Genomic DNA, 26,678 nt, shown 5'->3' with positions numbered 1-26,678 from the left:
GACCAAGTGCCGTGCGACGTGAAGGCGAACTGAGTAGCCGGTCCACCGGCGCAGTGCGATTGCGTGTGTGCGTAGTGTGCCGTGCAGCAATGGCAGCGCGAGCAGCAGTGCGGGACCCGACGACGCAACCGGCGTTTGTGTGGGCAAGGCGCGGGCAGGCGCCCAGGACGCGACACAGCAGCAGCGCGCGCAGCACGTGGTGGCAGACGGCCGTGGCCTGCAACGCAAGGACCACGCGCGCGATGTGCTTGCAGGGGCGGTAGTGAGGACGCGGCCGGCGCGGCAGCGCGCTGGGGGGACAACAGCGGCGCCACACCGAGCCAAGTAGTGACCGCGGCCAGCAGCGGCTCTATTCGCTTATATGTGACCTGCATGCTTTTTAAAGCGGCTCAAAAACTCAAATCCGATGCTACAACCGCCCAACCAGTTGTTCTACATGGAAAAGGGTACCTAAGGCTAGCCAATTATGCCAAAACATCTCGCCACTTCTTAACCTGGTCGCTCTACAAACTTTGCTGAACATGGCTTCGTCGACCCCTTTTCAAACTTACGCGAAATGACTTAAACTTCGAACGGTTTCGCGTCGAATTCCAATTCCGACCTACTGGGTATACTAGCTAGCGAACCTCGTCCTCGACCACACCTATTTCATCATCGCCTACGAAGTACGTACTACAAACTCTATCAAAGTTCGCATAAACGTGCTATAACATTTTTTTCGATAAAATTTCGCTTAGAATACTGGACAATATTATGCGACATGAAACGTAATATTTGTTTCTTGTTTCGGATAAACGTTTCGAGTGCCGAACATTAATTTATATTTCATGTTACACACTATTGCACATAATTATGATGCTCATGCAGCATTTTAGAAGAAAAAAAAGTACGATGTAACACCGGGGTGTTACACCAACTAATTGAGCTACAAGAATATCTAACCGACTTGCATTGTATACTATACGGCGCGTGGGAGCGGTTGTCGCGCCGTGGCGCTAGCAACGGAACAAAGGGGAAGAATGGACGCCGGTAGAATGCGAACGATGGCGTTGCTTTCGGTCTCCCTGTACCCAAGCTAGCACGCATGAACCTCATGTTCGAATTTCACCGTCCTGCTCGAGACACCGAGCACGTGCAAACATCCCAAACTTGGTCCGGTGCGAATGGACCTCATTCGACGGCAGGATATTCATTCGCAATTCAGAATATTTTGAGCTGCTTTTCCATTAAAAAAAAAGATGCATGTCCTCCTCCTGCTTGAGCTCGACGGCGCAGCAGGGATGGAGGCACATACTCGCGTACAATAATACAAGAAGACCAACAACGTCCGTACAGCTGCGAATAGCGACTTCGACACATTTTGTATTTGTGTACACCCCTGCAAATACTGGTTGACCATAGAAAACAAATAAAGCTTGTTTCATGACAAAAGGACAAATATCCTCATATTTCAAAAAAAAAAACTCATACACGTCAATTCACACATTTCTTTTGCTCCATGCCAATTCCCAAATGCATACAGTACAATTATATAATACCATATTATCATGCATGCATGATGCATCTCGCCGCCTTGCAATTTGTTTTCTTGTGGGTTCGTCAGCGGAAATAATCCAGTGAGAATCTTAATGATTGAAGGATAAAGCGCACATGGACACACAGTACATGACTCTAGGGCCCCCATTTTATATATTATTATTGCCATTCAACACGGAATTCTTGAGAGACCAATTAAGCATTAGCATCTGCCTCTCTCCCACCTTTGTCCTCACTATATACATGCTTCCTTTTTTTTCTCCTATAAAGAACATGATCACATGTACATATCTACTTTTCCAATAATCACATGCCCACAGGGCACATCCAACAAAAGGCCAAATAAACCAACAGCAATGACGAGGACTAGTCAAAACTCCTCACATTCCTCTAGAGAAAAGGAGTCAGGAACAACAATCCAAGCACATCTGAAAATGTAAAACCAAACAAAACTCCAAAACCAAACCTTCAAGAAATCAAGTTCATTTTTCATATAAATGGATGCAAATCCCCATGCTCCACTCATTTCACAAGTTAATCATGATCATTTTGACGAGAAAAGCTAATCATAGTCATCAACACTAAACCAACAAAAAAAAGGTACCACTACTCACTCATCATCATAAGCATCAAAGCCAAAGAAAAAACAAAAAGGGGAAAAGAAGAGAAAAAGGCACCAAAAACGGCCACCAAGGCAGGCAGCTCCTCTAATCGCTCTCACTCGCTCCCAGACCGCGTCGCCACCTTGCTTCCCTTTACTCCTCTCCCACCATCCCCGTTTCAATTCGCTTCACTCCCCGCAGTCCCCACTCGCCACTCCTCCCCTCCCCTCTTCCGGGGCTTCCCCTTTCCGTCCGCCATGGCCTCCTGCTAGCTCCCGTCGCAACGCCTTCCAGATCCCGGACGCAGCGCGCCACCGCCCGCGACGGCCGGCGCGCGACATGGGAGGGTGCCACGCGAAGCCGCTTACCCACGACGCAGACGGCTCGCCGCCGCACGCGGCGCCGGCGACCCCGCCCCCGGGCAACGCCACGCCCGCCACCCCCGGGAAGAAGCACTGGGCGGTGTCCCCGTTCTTCCCGTTCTCCACGCCGAGCCCGAGCCCCGCGCACCACCTCTTCGGCGGCTCCGCGGCGTCGCCGCGCAAGTCCCCCACTCCCGCGGGCTCCGCGCCCACCACCCCGGCCAGGCGGCTCCTGAGGCTGCCCTTCCCGCCACCGTCGCCCGCCAAGCACATCCGGGCGGCGCTCGCGAGGCGGCACGGCCCGTCGCGGCCGTCCATCCCCGAAGAGGGTGGCGGCGAGGGGGAGGGCGGAGGTGGAGGCAGGGGCCTCGACAAGGGGTTTAGGTTCAACAAGGGGTTCGCGGCCAAGTATGACTTGGGGGATGAGGTCGGACGGGGACACTTTGGCTACACCTGCGCCGCCACGGTTAAGAAGGGCGCGCGCAAAGGGGAGTCCGTCGCCGTCAAGGTCATCCCCAAAGCAAAGGTGATGTGCAGTTTCCGCAATGCCCTACTCTGGCACCTTGTTTTGATGTGTAGTATGCTGAATTTGAAGACACCACATACACATGCTGTCTTTCTGGATTTTTTTTTTTACCATCTGGAAAGTTTTAGGTGTTGTCGATTTGCTGATTGCTGTCTTGAGAATACTGATTTCGGACAAAATATTCATAGGATTCTGTGGTGACATTATATGGTTCTGTTCTGCATTCTGGATTGCAAACACCCGACTTCATGCTCGTGACTCCGTGAGGATGGTTGCTTGTTGTTCTGTGCATTCTGCCTATTTGGGTACTGGGTAGCATATTAGCATATAGTAAGACTTTCTGCTGCAAATGTGCCTACTCTAAGTCTCTAATGATAAGATACAAATAGATCGGACATTATTTGTTACTTGGGAAACTTACATCTGATGCTTTGCAACTACCGATCCAGAAGACTTCAGTCACTTGGCATTATTGTTCTATCATATCTTTTGTGCAAACTGATTTAAGCTCCATTCTGGTACCAGAAAATACACAGTTGGTCTTCGTCTGAACTTACTTGATCATCTTTTTAACAACACCTACTGCTTGCTGTTTTGCTTTCTCAGATGACTACATCCATTGCTATAGAGGATGTCCGAAGGGAGGTTAAAATCTTGAAAGCTTTGGCAGGAAACAAAAACCTGGTCCAATTTTATGATGCCTACGAGGACAACGACAACGTATATATAGTAATGGAGTAAGTTTCCATGACCTGAGAAATTATAGTTTCATTTTTACTTGATGTTTCATATTCTATGAGGCTGCCCTCCATAGCATATGTAGTGTGTTATTATACCTCATCATTGGCACTGACAACTACTAACACGAACAGAAAATATAAAATCATGAAAAGTCACAACTTCATATTTGCTAATTGATTTCATTTTTTTGTTTATCTATTGTTGATGTGGCAAGAGCAACCTTTTAGAAGCATGCGAAATACCATACCTCGGATGTTAAAAAATGATTTTCTCTCAATTTGTTGAAATAATTGATTGCCTTTCCCTTTCTAGCATCCCTTCTTTTTCTAAGTAACACACTAACGTTCACAATGCGGGATCAAGATTAGCATTTGTAATGTGTAACAAGTAACAATTCTATATAATCTTGGTGCCAATTGCACTTGTTACTTCCATGGTGAAAATGACTTGTAATGTTCTTTGTGGGAGGCAGTCAAGATATGCTTCTCTTTTCCCGCCAAACCTTAGTTAGTTGTAATATTCTATATAGGGTGAAAGCTTCCATATTGTTTACGTGCTGCCAAAGTTTATTACCATGGTCTACTGGGGCTTGAAAGATTCCTCTGTTAACTATTTGCTTCTCATTTATATTCACCTTTTATACCCTGCCAATGATGGTTCTCGGATAGTTCTTTTCTGTATTTAGCTTGCAATCCTTGCTTTGTTCTTTAAAGATTCATGTTTATTAATTTAAAATCCAATTGTGTAGGTTGTGTGAAGGTGGAGAGCTACTTGACAGAATACTTTCCAGGTAAGTTAAAGTGAACATAAAATTTTGAAATAGCACATCAAAATATGTGCTTCAGTAGAACTGATGTTTTGCATTGGACTTAAGAGGAGGGAAGTACTCTGAGGATGATGCAAAAGCTGTCCTGGTGCAAATATTAAATGTCGTCGCTTTTTGCCACATCCAAGGAGTGGTTCATCGAGATCTCAAACCAGAGGTGATGTGTTTTTTTCTGCATCTCTACAATCAGTGCAAATTTCATGATTCAAGGAGGTTTAGAAAATGCTAACTTTCTACTTTCCATTGTTTAGAACTTTACAATTTCCATCTCAAACTAAGCATGTCTTACTTCATAATCTAATATTATTAGTGTTTTTCATTGTTTACTTTATCATGACTTCTAAAAATTATAATACCTTTTTTCAGAATTTTCTTTTCACATCAAAAGATGAGAATTCCCATCTTAAGGCCATTGACTTTGGCTTATCAGACTTTGTAAAACCAGGTATACTTCTTACTGGGCAATCTGTATTTTTTTATATAAAAATATTGGTCTCTAATTGTCAGGGCCAAAAAGGATTGTAGTATTCACAGGCAAAAAGATCTTGAATATGTGGTTCTAATATTTTATGCAGATGAGAGGCTGAATGACATTGTTGGAAGCGCTTATTATGTTGCTCCAGAAGTTCTGCATAGATGCTATAGCACAGAAGCTGATGTCTGGAGTATAGGTGTAATTGCATATATTCTTCTTTGTGGCAGTCGTCCATTTTGGGCACGCACTGAATCTGGCATATTCCGTTCGGTTCTCAAAGCTGACCCCAGCTACAATGAGGCCCCATGGCCTTCTCTGACTCCAGAAGCAATGGATTTTGTTAAGCGATTGCTGTGCAAGGATCCACGTCGAAGGATGACTGCAGCTCAGGCTTTAAGTATGTTTCCGTTCATTTTATCCTGGTGGCTTCTATTGAATATTGCATTGTTGTGAGTATTCGTGTTTTTTTCTAGGTCATCCGTGGATCAGAAATTATAATGACATTAAGCTGCCATTGGACATCCTTATATTCCGACTTATCAAAGCTTATATTCGTTCCTCATCTTTACGGAAAGCCGCTCTGAGGGTGAGTACTTCAAATTTCATGGTTATAATGATGCCTCTTCAGTTTGGCAATTGGCACTTACCGTATCTTACCCCAAGTTTGTTCTACTGAAAGGCTTTTAAGGGTTGTGCTTTATTCTATTTTTTGTTTAGAATTGGTTGATGAATTTCCTGTTAAATATTGTTGAGTAATGCATGGTAGTACATTTCTTTTATGGTAAACTTTGTCAGGATTTTTTTATTGCATACATGTGTGGTTTAGCTAGGTTGGGGCAACATTTTAGGGTATATTGCCCTTGATTTATTAGTTCCAAGAAAAAAAAAAGATGCTTCGACGATTCTGTCGCCAATACTTTCGTTTAAAAATCAATGTTGTGCTAACAAGCTTTACTAAGAATGGTCTTCCTATTTTTGTCCTAAGTCAAGCTACCTTAGTTTTGGCCAAGTTTATACAAGAAAATACCAATTAATCAATATTTATATTACCATATAAGCACCATTAGATTCATCATGAATTATATTTTCATAGTATACCTTTTGGTGTCATAAATGTTCATAATCTTCTCTATAAACTGGGTGAAACTTGAAAAAGTTGACTTAGAACAAAGCTAGTGTGACATTCTTTTTTGGGGCAGAGGTAGTATATCATTACTGTTCTTTCTTTAATGCCAGCGATCTGCCGTGCTTGATGTATTATTGAACTCCTACAGGCTCTATCAAAGACCTTAACAGTTGACGAGCTTTTCTATCTGAAAGCACAGTTTTCTTTATTGGAACCAGACAGAAATGGATGCATCACTCTTGACAATATCAGAATGGTTAGCTCATAGCTACACCTGATTCCAGGCTGGTTAATTCTGTCCTCATTTTCTTGTGTAAACCTAATGACTCCTGTTGCTTCACACTGTTTAGGCCCTAACGAGAGAAGCTACTGATGCAATGAAGGAATCCCGAGTTCAAGAGATTCTTGTTTCGGTACGTTTGTTTTTGATCTTATGACACCGTTTTGTTCATACAAAAACTGTACCACTGTCTGACTCTATAACTGGATATTCTTTTCAGTTGAGCGCCCTTCAGTACAGAAGAATGGACTTCCAAGAGTTCTGTGCAGCAGCAGTTAGTGTGCATCAGCTTGAAGTATTGGATAGATGGGAGCAACATGCGCGATCTGCTTATGAACATTTTGAGAAGGAAGGCAACCGAGCTATTGTAATAGATGAATTAGCTTCTGTACGTGATCTTCCTCCCTGTTCTCTTTCTAGCAGATCAGTTTGGTGGACCTTCCAATATTTCCTGACATATTAGTTATTACATGCTATGGAGTATTTCATTATCAATAAAGTTTACTTGTTCTCTCAGGAATTGGGCCTCAGCCCTTCAGTGCCACTGCATGTCGTTCTACAAGATTGGATCAGGCATACGGATGGGAAATTGAGCTTTCTCGGATTTGTCAAGTTGTTGCATGGCATGTCCAGCAGGTCCCTGTCAAAGATGAGATAGCTGTTGATAATCTCTAACGACGGCACATGTTTACACCGCCCTTGCCCCTGTCGACTTGGTTCACAGGCAAATTAACAGGGCTAAAGAACCGTCTGATTGGAGCTTGGATATCAAGGGCGTATGAGTTCTAGCAGCACCTGATCTGTCACTAATTTGAGTATAGAGTTATGTTTGTTGTTGCCTGCCTGCTGATCATTTAGCCGATAGGAAAAAGGAAAATCTCACCCATGTTTGCAACATGTGATGTTTCTAACAGTCTTAGATTAGGCGTCATCTTCTGTTGTGATTTTGGGAACTTTGTAATGCTTCTTTCCTGGAACTGGAGCAAGCTAGCTGCAGTCACCAGGTTCGCGTTTGGAGCATGGACATATCACTTACTGTCATTGTCACTATGTCATTGTACCGACAGATGGAAGTGCGTGATCGTTATGTGGTACGTTAGGTTCTCTTCGTGTGTATACTAGAAATCATGCGCGGCATTGCCGCGCGGATGATCCTGTGTCGGGCCAGCACCAGCCTGCGATACTTCAGCCAGCCGCTGCAGGTGAACAGGACTGGATTCCATACACATTGTGTATAGCCTGGTTGGGGAAATCATTCTCAAGAAAGGATAATGGCTATATCAACTTGAATAGAGAAAAGGAAGTTCAGAATACGTGGTACGCCTAGATAGTATAGCGATTCAGAAGAACTCGTGATAATCAAAGAAGACATGTCAACATCTCATTGATCTGATTTTGTGCATATTGCAGTATATATGACGGACACCACGGGGCCCCACATGGAGATACACAAAGGTGCTAGAACTCCTATATATAATGACTGCAGCATGCAATAGCTATATAACCCTTCAGTTCTAAGTCTGTCTTCTATTTCCATGTTCCTGCTTGTTGAACAGTCGCTGCAAGTGTGTAACAGGGAAAAACAATCAGAATATGTTTTTGTTGTTGTATGCCTATACTGAGTTTCAATTATGGGCAGTATACTTTAGGTTTACTCAATCAGAACTATGGAGATTGGAGAATAGGATAAGCGTGATACATTTGTCTCATGTGGAAGGGAACTTTGCTAATATCATGTGGAACCGAAAGTGATGATGGAGCTTAAGCTATAACATAGTCCAGCCAGAGATGCTTTTTTTATTACTTATTTACCTTTTTATTTTTCACTTGTTGGTTTAGAAAATTAGAAGGTTTCAAATAAAGATGAGTTGAGCTCCAAATGTGCCCAGTAGCAACTCCATCTATGGGATACAATTCAATATAGCAATGCATCAATAATTTTAAGTGCTGATGGTCATATAAAAGTTTTGTAAGATCATAGTTTTATAAGAGAACAATATTTTCTGAAACTAAGCATATCTCACAGATATTGTCATAAAAACTGAGGCCATGCATAAGTATGCATCACTAAGTTTCTTTCAGTGGCACAGCACAAAAATATCTTGTATAACCTTTAATGAATGATGAAGAACTAGAGTACTTGAAGGGTGATGCATTAAACTTGACTGCCTAAGAATGGGGAGACTGTCTAGGAGGTAATGAATGCTTGTGTCATGGTTGTGTCGCAGGCAACATAAGCATCCATTCCATAGCATACTGAATTACTGATATAGGTCCTTGACTGAAGCCATACAATCTACTACATGTCACTGCTAAATAGTACCACATTGTCCTCATTGACTGAAGCTATACATACATACAGTACTACAAGACATTGCTAATGCACGATCATGATTGAAGCACCCACTGATTGAAGGCATACAACTACTGCATGTAGTGGCTCCTACACCATACGACTATCTCCTGAACATCTGCGCTCTGTGCATCTAAAAGAACTTCACAGCAGCTGGGCTTGCAAACAAAGGATATTAAACAAATAGGAATTCCATCTTAATTTCACAAATTTTAGACAAGCAGTCATCAAGCATGTATTTTATCAGTGAAAAAAATCTATGATAACCGAAAGAAACATGTGTTGGCATCTTGCCATATCTAATCCTATTGATTTCTATAATATTTTGGTAAGAGGCTATGTGCATGCAAAAGAATTTCACAAACAGCTGGGCTTGGTAACAAAAAATATGAAGCAAATATGAATTTCCATCTCATTCTAATTCTAAAACAATGTCTTAGGGATGAAAAGTCAACAATAACTTAAGACTGCTCATCCTCAAAGCTTATGTTTCTGCTTTGCGAGATCAGTTTGTTTTAGACATCTTCAAATTAACAATTCATGAGACACGCACAAGCATCACAGTGAATACCAAAGAGGACCGGCTAGAAGCAGTACTGCAAAAGAAGGTCTCAAACACAGCCCGGATAAGCATCGATTCATGGCTGTTTACCTCATTGCTTCATGGGCATTCCGTCGAACGCCACCTGTGTGCTATTGATGTCACATCCGGTCCAGCGTTGGTGAGTGCTGCCGGGGCAGTGAACGCCAATTTAGGTGGACGGGATGCCGTTGCTGCCGTCCCCTTCGGCTTGGGGGCCGCCGGGCATGGCAAGCCGCTTAGCTTGCACGCCCCTTTCTGTGGCTTCACCTGGACTGCCGTTATCTGTAGCTCGCGACGCGTGGTGGTGCTGCCAAGCGGGCGCTAAGGAGGAGCGGGGGCGCTTGATCCCCGCAGCGGTGTCATGTCCTGCGAAGAAAAGCTCGGTTTGCCCCGGCACCGCTCCAACGGTGGACCGCGCTCACGTTGTGGAGGGCGCACCCATGACGCGGTGCCCGTGCTGGTAGTCCACGGCCACAGCTGCGCGCCTCGCTAGTACGGAGGCCGCGGCTTCCGCTAGCGCGGAGGACAGAACGTACGCCAGCACCGCTGCGGGTGCGTCGGCAGCTGGAGCGACGTGCGCTGGGGTCGCCGGGGCTGCTGGGACCCCCACCCGCGCCGGGAACGCCGCGCCCCTGCCCGCGCCGGGAGGAGGAGGAGGGAGGTGCGGGAGTCGAGGGCGAGGGGAGCGGCCAAAGAATCAGCCCGCGACGAAGGTTCGCGATGGCTCGGGTCGACGATAAAGCGGGCGAGGGACCCGACCGATCCGCAATCGGACGGACGAGATCGCTTGCTCGCCCGATCCAACGGTTAGCGGGTTTGTGGGCGACGTGGCACGATGATTTGCCCGCTTTTGGAGGCAGGATTCCTATATAGAGATATCGATGAGATGGAACTGTGCCAGTTTTTTGAATCTCTGATGAAAATTAGCATGTAAATTTGCAACCTCTAATTGATTCTATTTTCTACATCTTAGAATAAACTTGAATATGTGCAATAAAATAAGTATTACTTTTTACTGGATGCATGACGTTTAAAATGGTATGGAATATGGCAACAAGATTGTATTAATTTGACAAGACATAAGAGGGAATCATTTTATTTCTTTTTTTTTAGAATGTCAGAACTACTACTCTGTAGCCGGCTACAAAATAACTTATTTTGTAGCTGACTACGATATATATATATATATATATATATATATATATATATATATATATATATATATATATATATATATATATATATATATATATATATATATATATATATATATATATATATATATATATATAGTTTTACCATGTTTCACCCTTAGCGCCAGAAATCAGTGCCCTCACATACTATGTTGTTAAGCCATGCCAATGTCATGGCTTATTTGTAATTATAAGAAATGAATTTTTACTCGAGTTGTTTAATTTATAGTCCATCTTTAGCTTTGACTTAAATCAAATTTCTCCAAATCTGACCAATTTATTGAAAAATGCACTGACACATACAACATCAAATTAGTTTAATTAAACTCTCCAAAGAATATAAAGTGCATTTATTTGAATTTATAGGTGTTGATATATTTTTGTTTTTTTCTTTCTAAAAACTTCATCAAAATTAGAGGAGCTTGACTTATAATGATAAATCTCGAGTAGATTATATTTGCAATAGAGTAGTCATCAAATAGATTTCTTATTGATTTTGCTTTCTTTTCTTTTTGAAAGCATTGGTGATACGAGCTACGTATTATTCCTCTCATCTGACTATCTGAGCCGTCCATTATGTGTCGAACACGCCCATTCAAATGTCCTTGAGCTTTAAAATCTGGATTTCGAAATTCGAAAGCAGAGTGAAATCCCCCACGGCTAACGTTTTGAACTTCGAAGGGAAACCTGCTCTGCTCGAGACAGAGAGGCAATCTGCCCCATTCCATTCCAAAGCGAAACAGAGGGGAAGGCGGGGGCGGGAGGCAATCGGAGGGCGAGGAGGAGGCGAAGGCTTCTCCACTTGAGCGGCGGGATGCCGGTAACGCGTAGGCGCGCCGCCGCGGGGGCGGTGGTGCAGGTGGTGGAGGGGGAGGAGGGGCGCGATGCGGCGATCGACATATCCTCTGATTCCGATGCGGGGTCAGAGTCAAGGTCGGAGGATGAGGAAGATTCAGAATCGGAGGAAGAGGAGGATACGAGCGACGAGGACTTTGTCGACGTCAGCGACAGCGACAGCGAGGCCGGTGATGGGGAGGGCAGCGGCGAGGAAAACGAGGAATCGGAGGCGGAGGCTGAGGCTGAGCAATTGGGCGCGGATCGGAGCGAGGTCGCCTGCAACAAAATCACTAGTCTCCTCAGCAGTAATATCCTCTATCTCCTCTATCTCGTTTTAATGGGTTGCTGACTTGCTGTTAAGACTGTTCATAGATATTCAGAAATAAGTTACAACATGTAGGCGTTTAGGTGACAGTATCAAATGGTGGAAGCGTGGAAGTTGGAACGGGATTAGGTGCACGTAGAGAGCTAAGCAGAGCTGTTTTGGGGGCATTAAATTTTTTGCATCACTCGTGTGGTTCTATGATTTAATGCAGCTGCAGCGTTCCAATCTGATCGTCTGATGATAGGATAAATTTACAGATACTTCATCTGACTACTTTTTGAAGCTTATTTATGTATCCATTCTAGTGATGTGCAACAGAAACAGTTTAGACATCTTAAGGAAGTATGACCCCCAAAATTGTTACACTGTGTGCGACAGAAACTAGAAGGAACATGCTAATTGATTGTTTGGCTTCGGGGATTATGTGCTTATCTCTAGCTGCTTGGGAGGCCGTAGATTGTTGCTACTACTGTAAGCTCATGTCAGTCCCTTTTTGCTTCTGCTTCCGCTCCTACAGCTGTTCTATTGAACCATAATTTATTTCTTCTTATTGATTGACAACTCAAAATACATCCAATGTAAATTGGTTTTCAAACGGAGCTTGATGCAATCCTTGTCATGTTTGAGACTAAGTTGAGCTTGTCTCGTAATAATACTGCTAATTTTGATTTACTTCAGTGGGTTTCAGGAGTGAACTGAATTGGATCATTTGTTCTATGCTGTTCTTTTCCTACATGAACTGAAAGCCAGGATTTTCCTGTAGGTGGGAAGAGTCTGGAGGGTTTAAAGTTGGTAGAGTGCAAGGCGTATTTAAAGAAGAATGGTCTTAGCCAAACTGGGGGCATAGACACTTGTGTAGACAGAATATTGCTTCGCTGGAGGTTATATATCATATATCTTTCCCACTTCTGAGTATATTCAGCCATTTGACGCTCATTTAGTTAGAATCCAATTTAAGAGAACACTCCAGTGCAATATATTCAGGTGGGGAATTCTTTTCCCCTCTGGTGATCCATGTTTTTTTTAAGAGAGCACTAGTTCCTGTGTCATTTGTTTGTTCATAATATCTTCTTTTTATATTTACCTGGCATTATTATGCACGGAGGGTTCACCCAGGTGATCTTAATCTTGCTTCATTTGATGTGCCTAGATGTAGCATTGTGACATTTTTCAGAACTTGGCACACATTGGCACATGTAATATTTATCACCCCTTTCTTGATAGGTTTAAAGATGGGGATCCAGAGAGAATTTATCCACGGTCATCCTTCTGTGTCAACTGTAAAGGTGTGGTCCTACGTGGAAACAAACTTTCATTTAACTGCATAGCAAATTATCCACGGCAATAATCATACTCTCTCAGTGCAGGTGATGTTTGTAGGGGCGATGCCGTCCTATTCAAACAGAAGGTGTATGAGAAGAGGTAGGCATCTGCATTTGCATTGTCTAATCTAAGCCTCTTTGAAATGGTAACCCTATCTTCTATTCGGAAACTTTGACAGTGGAAAAAGGCATGCAAAATGTATAGGTAAGCGTATAGTAGCTGGCAAAGTCATCAAGGAAAGTTACGGTAAACAAAAGCAGCAACACACTTTCACGGTAAGCTTTGTTTCAACAGTTTTGTACTACTGTTTCATTTGAGTCTTGTGATCATTTACATACTACATTACTTGTCCAATTCAATAGATTCAAGTGTTTTGGAGCAAAGGACCTGGGAAATTACCACCTTTGCATCTGTTGCTTGTCAAAGGGCGCAACCTATACAGAATGATGACTTTTCGTCAGGTAACAAGAGCTCTCCACTTGAATTGTTACTCTGTTTTCGACCTGTCACTTGAGGTTGTTTCTGCGGCTCATTGTATCATAAGAAACAATCAGATCGTCTTTAGGAGTTCAAACTTGTGTGACGATACAATTCTCAAATGTAATAGAGTAATGGAACTGTCCAGCATCAGTACTGGCCATACATTGGAGGTTCATATTTACAATTCTTTTTCCATCATTATATCATAAGAAACAATCAGATCGTCTTTAGGAGTTCAAACTTGTGTGACGATACAATTCTCAAATGTAATAGGGTAATGGAACTGTCCAGCATCAGTACTGGCCATACATTGGAGGTTCATATTTACAATTCTTTTTCCATCAGTCTGTGTGCTCTGTATACAGTAATGAAACTTCAGGAAACCCTATGTTTCTAAAATAAAAGAAGCATTTTTCATGAATATGAATGCATCCTGTCAGATATCCAAGATGACTATCTCCACATTTCTCAAACTGTATTTTTTTTTAATCAATATTCTCTCCCCCTATTCGAGTTTTTTAATCATATATCAATAGAAATGGGATGTGGGAAATATATTTCTCAGTTTTATGCAATTCTCATCTTGGAAGGTATGTACACATTTCTCAGATGATGGTTTTATACCAACATTGTCCATGGGATGGCCTTGTGTGATTTTGAACTTCACATCATTTGTTTGTCTTATATCTAGCCTTGGGCAAATGAAGTAGAAAGGCTGAAGGTTCTAGAAGAGAAGCACAACAGAGGGGACGATGCAAGGCGTGTTCGTGCTTTGAACAGACCTAATTCTGCTGGAAACAGTAATTTCCATTCTCAAGATGGTTTGCGCATATCTCTGCATTAATTTAATTCTGAACTTGGTCTTCTTGTCCGCACTTGCTTGAAATCTCATAAACACTGTTACTTGATCTTGATGTGTGATGGTATTGCATGTCTAGGTTCATATTTAATCACATTCATCAAACGCGACAAATTATAGTTTTCTTGTTTGCTGTTAATATCTTGCTACTAGTTTATAATGAGTTTTGGCATTTCACACAAAATTACAGTTAGATGTTACATGTGAACATTTCTTAGTTATAGGAGTATTTAGTAATTATTAGTAGGCAGTAAAATTTAATGTTTGGGTTGATGTATTAATTGGCACTGGAAGCTCTAGAAGTTCAATGCAGACTTGCAGAGCCAGCTGTATCTCATATGGAATCAACTAAAATTCTGAATCACAGGGCTGGAGAACAGCAGGGGCAGTAAAATGAATAACACGTTTAATTCTTGTCTCCCTGAATTCAAGAAGAGAAGATGTATTCATATATTTCCTTTTAAGGAACATTACATCTTTCTAGGTTCATGGAACAATTCATGCATGGTATTGTCTCAATGAAGCATCTTCTGTTCTTGTGGATCTATGCTCTACTTAGTAGAACATGTGAGCTCTAGGTCTCTATTGCATTTGTTTTGTTAAGCCATTGAGTCAAGCTGCAATGCTTAATGGTCATTTTACTTCAATCCCGTTTTCTTCAGTCATGTGTTTGTTCTACCTAACGATTTCTATTCCCTTTGTTTTTTGTCGTTCATATAGCTCTTAAAGGCAAGAAAAAATTGGACAAAGAAAAGCACAAGTCTCGATCTGGAAGGCCTCCCTGCCAATCTAATATCACTGAATTGGATAAAGGCAAAAAACGTCCAGCACAATCCTCCAAGTTTGATCTGCCTAATAAAAGATCTAAGAAAGAAGGGTCCCAAGTGCCTTCTGGAAAAGAAACCACTGTTGGTAGGAAGGCAAAGAAAAATCATGCTGGCCAAGATAAGAGCATTTGTACTGGTCATAACAGTTCTCTATGCAATGACAACAGGGAGAAGAATCATGCTACCTTTCAGAAAAACTGTCACGCTGTGCCTCTCAACAAGGGTCCATCTAGCTCAAAAGTTGGGATGAACAAAAGGGCGGCTAGTTCTGGGTGGAACAGAATTGGTGGCACACACAATCAATTAGAAGAAAGACACATAACTCCAGCTGCCCATATTGAGGCAAATCATGGAAATTTTGTTTTAGTACAGCATCCTTGTGTTGAGAGGCTTCAACGGCCTACTGAATTGCGTGAAGTTGCCCACGGTTTACTGACTCGACCCGGTGGCAGCCATCCAGATGTACTATCCAACGCTACAATGGGTCTCCGACATCAAAGTGGAGCAATGGCTGGTGTGCATGCACCTGCATATTTCAGGGGACTTCCACCCAATCAACAGAGGGTAGCATTTCCTTTAGCCAACATGCCACAAACTGTGTACCATCCTCATCCAGAAGAAGCATATGTTGTGCCACACTTCAGATATCCTAGAGGGAGTACTGGTTTCCGTCGATAAGACAGTCTGGTTGATGCCAGCTTCATTTTGATAATTGCATTGGTGGTAACTGGTAAGACATGTGGTCTTGGTTTATTTTCATTAGTTCCATTTCGTTGTTATGAGTATGTAGCAATTTCCTCTTACCTTGTGTGCAGAGGCCAGATCAGTGTTTCATCTTGGAATAAAGCTTCCTTCGTATAAAAGGGAGAGAGAGAAAAATCTGTGCCTCAATTAAAGGACTTGATTTTCTTCGCATTTGTGCAGGATGTGATGGAAATGCAGTGCTACCATTGACTTGATTGAGTGGCCACCGCGATTGCCACGTGAGGGCCTTCTTTATACATGCATAAGATGGTTAAGAAAACAATACCAGGGCTTTGTGTGTTTCAAACGGGAAGGTTAGGAAATATCACCATCTTTTTGTCGATTGAGTTCGTATCTGGAATTGTCCTGCAAGATTGAAGCGAAATATTCCCAGAAGGGACATAAGTTCCTGATGGTTTTTTTTTTCTGAAATTTGAGCTAATCTGAATGAAATCCAAACCGATGCAAATTTTGCTTACCACCCTATCTTCTCTGGGGAAATACAACAGTCAGTCAGGACAAACCTGACACTGGTAATTATTTCCAGTTCTGCAAATCCATCGTTGCCAGTATATATAACATAAAATGAACGTTTTTTTATTGATAAAACCTATATTGAGCGATCGTTTGACCTAAACACCTGACTAGGGCACATGACCTTTCTTTGTTCGACGCTCGTGTCCTGTGCTCCGATAGAAGTAATTTTGATGGAACGAATTAACCCTCCGAAAGTTTTGCGAGGAGATCCCTGTCCAAACACCCATGTCACGAGGGTACTCTCTGTTCGATTATGCTAAAATTTAACTTATGCTTAAATGTTACGAGAGTAAATCATTATTGCATGGCTGAAAAGTAGCTTAACCGAACGGGGTGCTATCTCCATGTGCCGTGCACGTGCACCTGCGAAAGAAAGCACAAATCAACAACGAAATGGTCGGCGTCGTTGAGTTGGGGGTTGGGGCCCCGGGGCCCGCCCGGGCTGTGGTGTGTAGACAAGTCGTCGGTGTGACGTACCGAGTGTACCCCTCCATCCAAACAAAATATAATTCTAAGACGTGACCACGTGGGCGCATGCAGGTACACGTGCGGCACGCATACCTTACCTCTGTGTCTGTCCGCTTGTTGAACCGAGTCAATGTTTTCGTCGAGGCTCATCCCGTTGGTTTGAGCGTTTCGGTGGTTTATAAGTCGGATGATGTTATTTTATTGTTAGAGAAAATAATTGATAAGCATGAACTGATACTAGGTGGGTGTTCGTCCAGCCGCTGCTCTGACGAATCGCGCGGCTAGTTTCACACGGGCACCAACCAACACCAGCCCAGCCTCGGTCGTACTAGATGCGAGTCAAAGCATATCATGCTAAATACGCACGCTGCAGCGTTACACTCTATTATTATACTATCGCCTAAACGGCTAAACCAAACATATCTAGATTTTCTGAGTGTGTGTGCGTGCGCAATTCAATCCAGACTCCAGAGGTGGACGTGGTAAAAGAAAAGCGTATTGAATTTGTTTAGGCACTTTTAATGTATACTTTACTATAGTTTTTATGCGTATTTATTACCTCTCTATTCATTGAATTTTGCTGGCACTGTATCTACTGAGTGAAGAGAGAGAGAAACGAGAAACGACGTCTAAGACTCCGAGTGTACGCACGACACGAGGAGGAAGAAATCAGCGATATTTGCGTTTCCATCTTTCCCCTGCAGATGCCGTGCACCCGAGCCCCCGCGCAGGCTCGCCGGTTCGCGGCGCGCCGCCGCGTGCTAGCAGGGTCTCTCCGAGATGGCTCGCCGGTCCCCGCAGGCTGCCCCGCCGGTCTCGTCGTGTCCGCCTCTGCTCGCACTCCTCATCTCCCGTCGAATGGGTCTTCTCCATCGCCTCCGACTACTTCGCCTCACTGAGCCCGCGTAGGATGCCACAGGCCGCCGCGGAGCTCGCGCAGGACGCCGCAGCCGCCGCAAAGCTCGCGCCGCCTCACTGCGCCATCGTATTCAGACACATGATGAGCACGCGGCGATGATGAGCACGGGCAAGTAGTACTTCGTCGTTGTCCTCGCTTCACTTCTTGGTGAGCACGGGCAAGTAGAGTACTTCGTGTCGCAGTGCATGAACTCCACCAGCAGCATGCCGCGCGGCTAGAACCTGGTGTCGCCGTCGCAGATGGGGAGCGGCTCCCACGGACCTCGCACACCCGGCTCGCCACGAACCTCGTCGCCGCCGCCGTGGGAGCCTGCACGACCGAGCCACACACATAGCCGCCCGCACAGGATCCGGAGGAACGGGGAAGAAGAGAGAGAAACGATTCGTCATTTCTCACACCAAATTAGTCAACAATAATAATCCACGATCCTATATGATCCTCTCCCTCGGCTGCAGGACTCTAAAATTTACTGCGTTGGGAAGCCTAGTTTCTGTAGACGGAGTCTTGTGACATAGAAACTACCCACTGGGGACTGCCCTTAAAAAAACTGACGGTCTATGTGTCGGCATTAATTAGGAAATACTAGCTCGTTGCTTCGTCCATCGAATAGAGTACTCCAGTACGTATTTGTTTGGGATTGGGCATCCCGGTTTGGTGATAAACTGATAGTTGTCCATGCCTGTGTCCATGACCAATGCGATGGTTTCGTAGGACAAGCAATTAACGAAGGGTGTCCGGGTGGGCACTGCACCTGCACCTGCATGAGTTTGATGAGAGGCTGGGCTGGCTTGGCGATACAGTCTTCTTGTTCTACCAACCGACTACTAGCTTCGCGCGCTCCAGCTCCTCGCCTGCTGGCTGCTGCCATGTTAGTACTTACTCGTACGTGCCTAGCTAGGGTTTGCATTGTTTGCATCATGTGCATCATGTCCATCATGGAGTGTTCGGCTGAACTTAAAAAACACTGTTTATACTGATTTTTACGGTTTATACTAGTTTTTTATGAGAAAAAAATACTGCTCTGGCTAGAAAAAAAAAGACAGCCAGCCAGTCAAATCTGGCCAGCCGAACACGGTGTAATTGTGAGTGTGCTACCTCCTCCGTAATAATATATAAATAATAATGAGCAACTGAAGGGGTGTTTAATCCATCTACTAAAATTTAGGAGGTGTGTCGGAAGAACGTTGCATGGGATGTTCGGATACTAATAAAAAAATAAATTACATAATCCGTCAGTACTCCACGAGATGAATTTTTTAAGCCTAAGTAATCCGTCATTAGCACATGTTTACCGTAGCAAAACATTGTCAAATCATAGATTAATTAAGCTCAAAAGATTTGTCTCGTAAATTAGTCGTAAACTATGTAATTAGTTTCATAATTAATCTATATTTAATACTCCCTGAATTGCTACACTAGCTAGGCTACCCGTATAGGCAATCTGTCTCGGCGCTAGGCGCACTTTTGGTTTTCGTGTCCCGTACTCCACCCAACACAAGGAATCGACGGTACAGTGACAGGTGCTGTAAAGCTTTGCCTAGGAACAAGCAAGGAATGAGCTGCTGCTACTGCATGCCCTATTGCCCTTGGAACGACGACAGGAGAGAGGAGGGCACTGGCAATCTGGCAACTGGCATGGTCCTTCCTACTCGTGTGCATGTGCGAGCATATCACGCTGTAGGCCAGGAGGGGTACGCTGTGGCCATGGAGCCGGCACTAAAGGTTGGCAGGCACCAAACAGACCTCGTCAACCTGTGGGATCGGAGCCCACAGCCTACTCCTGTTTGCCTGCCCGACCGGATTGGACCCGACGTCCCGACCACAGTGTTTCCCTTCCCTTTCCCACACTCGGCGGATCCACACGCTTTAGATTGAGGGTTTCATTTTTGTTCGTGTTTGTGGCCAGGTCCCTTCTTGTTGGTCCCGGCTTCAGTGTGTACCTTTGCAACCTGGTTACGGGACACTGGAAATGCAAACTCCCATTGTATTCGGTAGATGGTGAGCTACGCGTCCCTGCCATCTGATATTTTCACTTCAAAGGTGGTGGCATGTAAATGATTGTTGTCAAGTTGTTAGTGAACAACCCTAGCATCAGTAGAGGGCTATCATGCCGCTGACTAACGAGTGCGGAGTAAAATTTCCACATAGTAGGCTAGTAGCCAGCCTGAATTTGAACTTTGAACCCTCACTCTCTATCCAGTAACCTCCTAAATGAAATCCAGGGGTCTGTCTAGTGTGTCTTCACCGTCGTGCCCTCGTTCTTAGAATACTAACCCTAGTATACGATGAGTGCAGGCAGGCAGGCCATTAAGTCCTCAAGGTTGAGGCTATTCCCAATAGCCTGTTCGGCTGGTATTAAAGCCGGCTGAAATTGTTTTGTTGTGAGAGAAAAATACTGTACATTCTAGCTGATAAGTCGGCTGATAAGTTCAACCGAACATGCCATCTTGGTCCTAAAATTTTGACACCAGCAATAATAGGATGAAATAGTTGAGATGTGAAATTACCGTGGCACCATATTAATTTTTCTCTCGAGTACGCAAAAGATTTGTGTATCATTTAAATTAGGGCATTACTAGCGCCCGGACGTCTGGAGCCATTCCAAAATATCGAACGCCCCCGGTCCTTCGCGTGGGAGGCCGCGTCGCACGCAAAAGAAGCTCGTGCCGCCTGTTTTCGTGTGCCCCACCACCTGGACCCCATGCTGCATACCACCCTATTTCGTCTGACCGCCGTGCCCGCACGTAAGAAACCACGTGGGTCCCAGTCACCTGCCCCGCTTGTGGATGCCGCACCGCGGATGCGTCTGCCGGCCTCAGACGCTTGCGCCGTGACCCACGGTGGCACCCCAGCAGTTGCAGAAGGCGGGTGCGGCAGCTGGGTCCCCTTGCAACATGTGCAACAGCCGATCTACTTTTGCAACATCCAGATAAAAACAATTGCAACATACGTCCGAAATAGATAAAACACTTGCAGCATACGTATGAAACACTTGCAAAACACCAGAAAAATCTTGAAAACATGTGTGTAGCCATTGCAAACATATGCAAACACCAAGATGAAACACTTGCAACACACGTATGAAAACACCTAAAACACATGCATATTTATGCAACATCCCGATCTAGTTTTGCAACATCCAAATGAAATAATTGCAACATACAAAACATTTGGAACATACACTTGAAACATACGTGTAAAGCCATTGCACATGTGCAACATCTCAATTTACTTTTGCAACATACAGATGAAACACTTGCAACATATTTTGGAAACATCTAAAACACTTGAAACATATGCTTGCAACATGCGACGTATCTCGGTGCGGCCTCCTTCGTCGTCTGTAGAAGGGCACCACAACCGTAGCAGGAGGCGAGGCCGGAGGGCTTCCACGCTAGGGCCCGACGCTTCTACTTGCGCCGGCGGCCACCGTGACCGCGAGAGGTCGCCACATGAGCGGTGATGGCCACGGGAGTGGTAGCACCGCACGCACACGACGCGGCCATGGGTTCGGGAGCCGTGGCAGGACCGCATGGCGGCTGAAGCGGCCAGCATGGAAGCCATCGCCGGCGACGAGTGAAGCTCTAGAGCGTACAAGCATGGGTGGAGGCGGAGCGTGAAGCCACTTAGCCACTGCAGCCACAACTCACAGCATGCGAAGTCGAGGAACCACAATAGCGGCAAACGGTGGCCTTGCCATCAGCGACGTTGTGCGGTGAGAGTGGGTGGTGGAAAAGTGAGATGAGAGGATAAGATATAGGAGTGAATTAATAAGATCGGATGGGTCTGAGGAAGGAGGCATCCGAGACTACTTGTGAGGATATTTTGTTGAGCAACATGAGCGACCGTGAGGTGTTGGGCTGTTCAGGCGGGCGTCGAGGCCCACCAATGCGGGCGTCCGGATGATCGGATACCCTACCCAAAACATTTCGGTTTAAATTTAGATAAAAGAGTTTAAACATGCGAACGTCGCGCTTCGAGTAAATCGCCCTAGGAGGTCTAGAGCACCCTATTAGTTAGTTGCGGTTGCCTTGTTTATGAGGAGTCTATGTTTGGGTAAGTGGTGGGAATTAATGGTTACATGCCATGAATTAGGATAACCTTTGAAACTAACGAAATAGGACCCACTAGATTGTCTAAAGCAGCATCATTCTTGGGGCAGGTTTTAGCATAGCAAAGGAGTTCGTGGGATTAGGCATCATTAACATCAGGTTTATGAATGACACACTTCTGTTAAAATGGGTGTAGAGGATGTACAATTGCAAGAAGAAAGATGTATGATGCAATTTATTAAAAAGCAAAATATCTAAAAAAAAGAGTTCTGCCGTGAGCAAGGGGATAAGGGTTTTGAGATCTGGAAGGATTTGCACAAAATCAGGCACAACTTCGAATTAGAGCTATTTTCAAAGTCAACAATAGCAAAACACATCCTGTTTTGGGAGGATGTGTGGCTGCCGAATATCCCTCTGAAACTAGCTTTCCCCATAGTATATGACTATTGTAGAATAATATAAGAAAGCTTTAGTTAGTGAGTGTTGGGATGGAGAAGACTGGGTGTTTGATTTTTGAGAAATTTTGGAACTACATGGGTTATAGAGTGGGAGCTGTACGTTATTAGAGAAATTACAACAAGTAAATTTAAATGATGAAGAGTATATAGTTGTATGAAAATTAGAGAAATGAGGGGACCTACTAAAAAAATCAATATATAGGTGGAAATTTTTTGGAGAGGTTGTGTGTTACAAAATGCCACTAAAACTATTCTAAAAAAAATGCTACTAAAACTATATATGTTTTTATCTCTTGACCATGCAGGACAAGATTCATACAGGGCAACGCTTAAAAAGAAGTGGAAAGGGTCCTTTTCTTTTTATTTTAAAGAGTGGCATCCTATGCATAAAGGAAGCGCTTAGTTGGGACAAGACCCCATCGAATCTTAGAGATTTCTTTAAGGGCGTATAACCTTGGGGAGGGAAAATAAGTTGGGGCAAGGTTTTTATTTGCATTTATGATCAATATTTATATCCTTATAGACTTACTATGAAAATATACAATATATTATATAATTAATCTAATGATATGCATTAGATGTTATAAATGTTAGTGTTTTTTTTATATAGATTTAGTTAAACTGAAATCATTTAACAACTCGAGAAGCGAGAATTACATCCTGTTTGGAACAAAGGTAGTATATCCGTGGGAGGAATGGAGATCATACCAACAATTGTATCCAACTTAAACATGCTACGGATTTGAAGACATTTATTAGCTTTGTGTGCATTACACATCGTTGGAGTAGGGGGCCGTTATTCTTGACTGTTCCTAGCACAAGTTACCGATCGATAACAGTATAGCACACACAAATTGATGTCAAAAGGTTGGGTCATGCAGGAGCTGTTGGTTGGTGTTCACCCACGGAGAAGAGAAGAGAAGATTCACAGCCGGCGGATTCAGGAAATATTTTAGGGGGGACTGAACAACATTGCTGCTCGATCTTAAGTCTCAGCCCTCCTACACTATAGAATTTTGTCTAAAAATTCATAGAGGCTCTACAGTAATTTACACTTATTCGGCCGTTATTCTTGACTGTTCCTAGCACAAGTTACCGATGGATAACAGTATAGCACACACAAATTGATGTCAAAAGGTTGGGTCATGCAGGAGCTGTTGGTTGGTGTTCACCCGCGGAGAAGAGAAGAGAAGATTCACAGCTGGCAGGCAGCGGCGGATTCAGGAAATATTTTAGGGGAGACTGAACAACATTGCTGCTCGAGCTGGATCCACCCCTGCTGGTAGGCAACTACGAGTACTGATGGTCATAAGCGCAGGCATCATTGTCTGCCTTTCTCACGTCACGCACGTCGAGAATCAACATGAAAAGATGTCCGTCCGCTGAATTTTTCACGGAGGCTCAAATCACGCAGGAGAAAATTCAGATGAGAATCCAAGGCGAGGCAGCAAAATGGCAAATGGGTGATCGGTGATGCATCTGCTTGCATCATCACATTACAGTACAAGAGAGAGAGTGCAATATTTTACTCAACATTTGCGCTCTGATCACACTCACCCACGCAGTTTTTAAGTCCGGGAATGTCAGGTCGCCCAGCTTACCCTAACGCGGATTATTCCATCCATCCTGCGCAGTGGCTGGCCTAAACCTAAACCTCTAAATGCATGCAACAGTTGTGCCGCTAGAAAAGCATTATAGTACGGCAGGCACAGCTCAGGACATGGGCAATTTGCCGCGAAACCCATCTTGCAGCATCCCAAATATGCATCCCGATGGAATCTCCACACAGTGTTCCCATGTTGCTGACCTGCACCGACCTGATTTTAAACACGATCCGATGCAGGGTTTCGCTAGCTAATCCGGACACGTGTCGCCATCTCACGGGCGCGAAAACGGGATCGGACCGCCCTTGCTGATTCGAAAGATACCCAACTGTCTGTCTGATCGAAGGGCATGGGACGAGAGCCAGGAAAATAACCGTATGGATCGGATGATGAGAGGAAAATATACTGATTTCTTTTGTGCAATAATCCTTAGAATACCACCGTGTACGTACGTACATATCTACACTCGCTACTAGTATGGAAACCTTGTGGTTCACATGAAACGAAAGAATACGCAGCAAAATTACAAGGAGGAAAAAAAGGGGAGACAGGTAAAACGGCCGGCGACGACGCTTCTCTCCGGCGGCCATTTCTGCATCGTTCGTCGTCGAGATTTCTGGACGGCGCGGTGCATGCATGCATATGCATGCGAGGGTGCGTACGGCCGGATCATGTCGGCCTGCTGCCGCGATTGGAGTTGGATGAGGAGCCGGAGTGGCTGCTGCTGCTGCCCCTGAGCTTCCTGCTGATGCTGTGGATCGCCGGGTTGGAGCGAAGGTAGCCGAACAGGCTGTTCCGGTGGAACGGCAGCGGAGTGGTGGTGGTCGTCCGGCGCCGCACGTCCTCGGCGGCCGCCCGGTTCATGGCGTGAGGCATGTCGCTGGCCGACGCCGTGGAGCCTCTCCCCTTGCGCATGGACGCGCTGCCGTCGCCGCCGCTCCTCAGTTTCTGGGACTGGGACTGCGGGTGCGAGAACGACGTGGAGGACGACAGCATGGTGTACTTGAAGAGCGGGTCCTTGCTCCCGCCGCCGGTGGCGCGGCCCTCCGACGCGCTCCGGAAGAGGAACAGGTCCTTGAGCCGCCACTTCTTGCTCCCGCTGCCGCAGCCCCGCATCATGGAGGTTCTAGGGGATGGACGGGACGAAGGGGACTCGTCGTCGTCCAGGCCGCCGCCGCCCCTGAACGGGGACAGAGACCGCGTGGCCCTCCTGCTCCTGGACGTCGTCGAGGCAGCGGCGGCGGCGGGCCTGCCCGACCTGCCTCTCTCCAACGGTGCCTCCGCTTGATTATGATCCCCGCCGCGCGAGCCGCCGGCTCTTCTCGGGGAGCACTGAGGGCCGGTGGAGGTGGAGTAGGAGCTCAAGGCGTCGTCGACCAGCAGAATGCTCGGGTGCGGCGTGTTCAGCGGCCGGATCCTGCCGCCCTCGAAGAGCTCATCGGCGGCCGCGAGGATCGGCGTGGCCTCCTGCAGCTGCCCGCTGAACCCGAGCGTGAAGTCGAACGTGGCGGCCTCGTCGCCGCCCGGCGAGGCGGCGCCGTCCCCGGCGTAGCTCGCCCTGGACGGGCTCGTCGGGGCGCTGGAGAAGAAGTAGCAGTAGGCCGGGAGGTTGTCGCCGCCGGCGATGGCCGCCGCGGTTCTTGGGCTGCACGGTGCGCTTGGCGCCATGACCGGCACCACCACCTCCATCTCGAATCCTCGATGGCTTCTTCGCTTGCTGCTCTTCTTGCTCCCTCTTTACCACTTCCTATTGCTTGCTTGCTCCTTTTAAAAGGCTTTGTGATTTTGTTATTGTAGAGTGAAGCTTTGGCCTGGGACGTACTAGTAGTGCTAGACTGGTAGAGAGAGAAAGGTATTCCTACTCCAACCGAGGAAGGTAGAAGGAAGCTCGATCGATCGATCGGGTAGAGACTAGAGAGAGAGGGAGATGGAGACGTTAAAGGCCGTCTAGCTCCAAGACATCAACCATGTGGTCGTATTCGCCACTTGGTTTTTGTTTAATGCGCTTGATATGAACAGTTCGTTATGAGATTATTAGTTTGTCAAGTACACACGCACACCCTTTGTTGTCATCCATGCGACCGCGCTTGCAGATTAGGACTGTCGACTGTGGGAGACGGTAGGTAAATGTAAATGGGATGCACGGTGAGAGGGTTTGTGCTGAAGACATAAGGAATGGTGATTAAACAAAACAATAATTAAATCAATGGTGCATAAGGTCAGTCTCAGTGAAAATTTTATGTGTTTCATTTGTACTGCTACATAGGCGTTTTTAATGACATAACAATATTTTTAAGAAGTGATAAAACTTTTTTGACACGATTACCAACTCTATACGAGTCATGAAATGAAATGTCTATAAAACTATAAAATGAAATTATGCAATGAGGATGAGTGTTTCATCTAAGTTTCATTTTCATTTTACAAGATGTGACAGTCTTGGAAACAACGCCACGAAACTCTCCATTGAGAATGACCTAATTAAGAAATCATCAATCAATAGAGAAAAAAGTTAAGAAATTCTATTGTTTGTCTAAATGGCCGATTAGCCCATCTACACATCTTATACGCGCTATACAGTGGTATGTCGTTTTCGTTTAGTCGGTCATTTATCCCATTTAATTAGCTGTTTAGCCCTTTTC

At 44.9% G+C, this 26,678-nt stretch overlaps 3 protein-coding genes across 7 annotated transcripts; 2 read left to right on the top strand and 1 right to left on the bottom strand.

The window, feature by feature from the left end:
* Positions 1-2,280: 2,280 nt before the first annotated feature.
* LOC136552709 (CDPK-related kinase 5-like) lies at positions 2,281-7,524 on the top strand. The gene is made up of 11 exons (XM_066544278.1): positions 2,281-3,026; positions 3,633-3,763; positions 4,516-4,557; positions 4,642-4,750; positions 4,960-5,038; positions 5,169-5,465; positions 5,542-5,654; positions 6,343-6,450; positions 6,545-6,607; positions 6,695-6,862; positions 6,992-7,524. The coding sequence occupies exons 1-11, from the start codon at positions 2,478-2,480 to the stop codon at positions 7,130-7,132; spliced, it is 1,800 nt and encodes a 599-aa protein (XP_066400375.1). The 5' UTR covers positions 2,281-2,477; the 3' UTR covers positions 7,133-7,524.
* Positions 7,525-11,384: 3,860 nt separating this feature from the next.
* Positions 11,385-16,422, top strand: LOC136552708 (zinc finger CCCH domain-containing protein 62-like). Of its 5 annotated transcripts, none has more exons than XM_066544275.1 (9): positions 11,385-11,745; positions 12,529-12,646; positions 12,990-13,051; positions 13,133-13,187; positions 13,267-13,363; positions 13,451-13,549; positions 14,260-14,368; positions 15,148-15,984; positions 16,070-16,422. In XM_066544275.1, exons 1-8 carry the CDS (start codon positions 11,418-11,420, stop codon positions 15,930-15,932), a joined length of 1,653 nt encoding a protein of 550 aa, XP_066400372.1. In that variant the 5' UTR covers positions 11,385-11,417; the 3' UTR covers positions 15,933-15,984; positions 16,070-16,422. The 5 variants fall into 5 exon arrangements, with proteins under 5 accessions (XP_066400372.1, XP_066400371.1, XP_066400370.1 ...); XM_066544274.1 differs by having other exon boundaries at positions 14,260-14,389; positions 16,179-16,422; XM_066544273.1 differs by having other exon boundaries at positions 14,260-14,389.
* An 8,010-nt stretch (positions 16,423-24,432) lies between these two features.
* Positions 24,433-25,963, bottom strand: LOC136552707 (uncharacterized). Its single transcript, XM_066544272.1, has one exon. The coding sequence runs from the start codon at positions 25,723-25,725 to the stop codon at positions 24,706-24,708; it is 1,020 nt and encodes a 339-aa protein (XP_066400369.1). The 5' UTR covers positions 25,726-25,963; the 3' UTR covers positions 24,433-24,705.
* Positions 25,964-26,678: the final 715 nt, after the last annotated feature.

Source organism: Miscanthus floridulus, chromosome 4 (assembly GCF_019320115.1).
Source record: "Miscanthus floridulus cultivar M001 chromosome 4, ASM1932011v1, whole genome shotgun sequence".
Taxonomy (NCBI): domain Eukaryota; kingdom Viridiplantae; phylum Streptophyta; class Magnoliopsida; order Poales; family Poaceae; genus Miscanthus; species Miscanthus floridulus.
The sequence above is the reverse complement of the archived record's forward strand: the minus strand, read 5'-3'. Positions and strand labels throughout refer to the sequence as shown.

Coding starts and splice junctions, on each gene's coding strand:
- LOC136552709 (XM_066544278.1), top strand. CDS start 2,478: ATGGGAGGGTGCCACGCGAAGCCGCTTACCCACGACGCAGACGGCTCG. Junction 4,751..4,959: donor ATCGAGATCTCAAACCAGAG/GTGATGTGTTTT, acceptor ACCTTTTTTCAG/AATTTTCTTTTCACATCAAA. Junction 6,451..6,544: donor CTCTTGACAATATCAGAATG/GTTAGCTCATAG, acceptor CACACTGTTTAG/GCCCTAACGAGAGAAGCTAC.
- LOC136552707 (XM_066544272.1), bottom strand. CDS start 25,725: ATGGAGGTGGTGGTGCCGGTCATGGCGCCAAGCGCACCGTGCAGCCCA.
- LOC136552708 (XM_066544274.1), top strand. CDS start 11,418: ATGCCGGTAACGCGTAGGCGCGCCGCCGCGGGGGCGGTGGTGCAGGTG. Junction 11,746..12,528: donor AATCACTAGTCTCCTCAGCA/GTAATATCCTCT, acceptor ATTTTCCTGTAG/GTGGGAAGAGTCTGGAGGGT. Junction 14,390..15,147: donor TAATTTCCATTCTCAAGATG/GTTTGCGCATAT, acceptor TCGTTCATATAG/CTCTTAAAGGCAAGAAAAAA.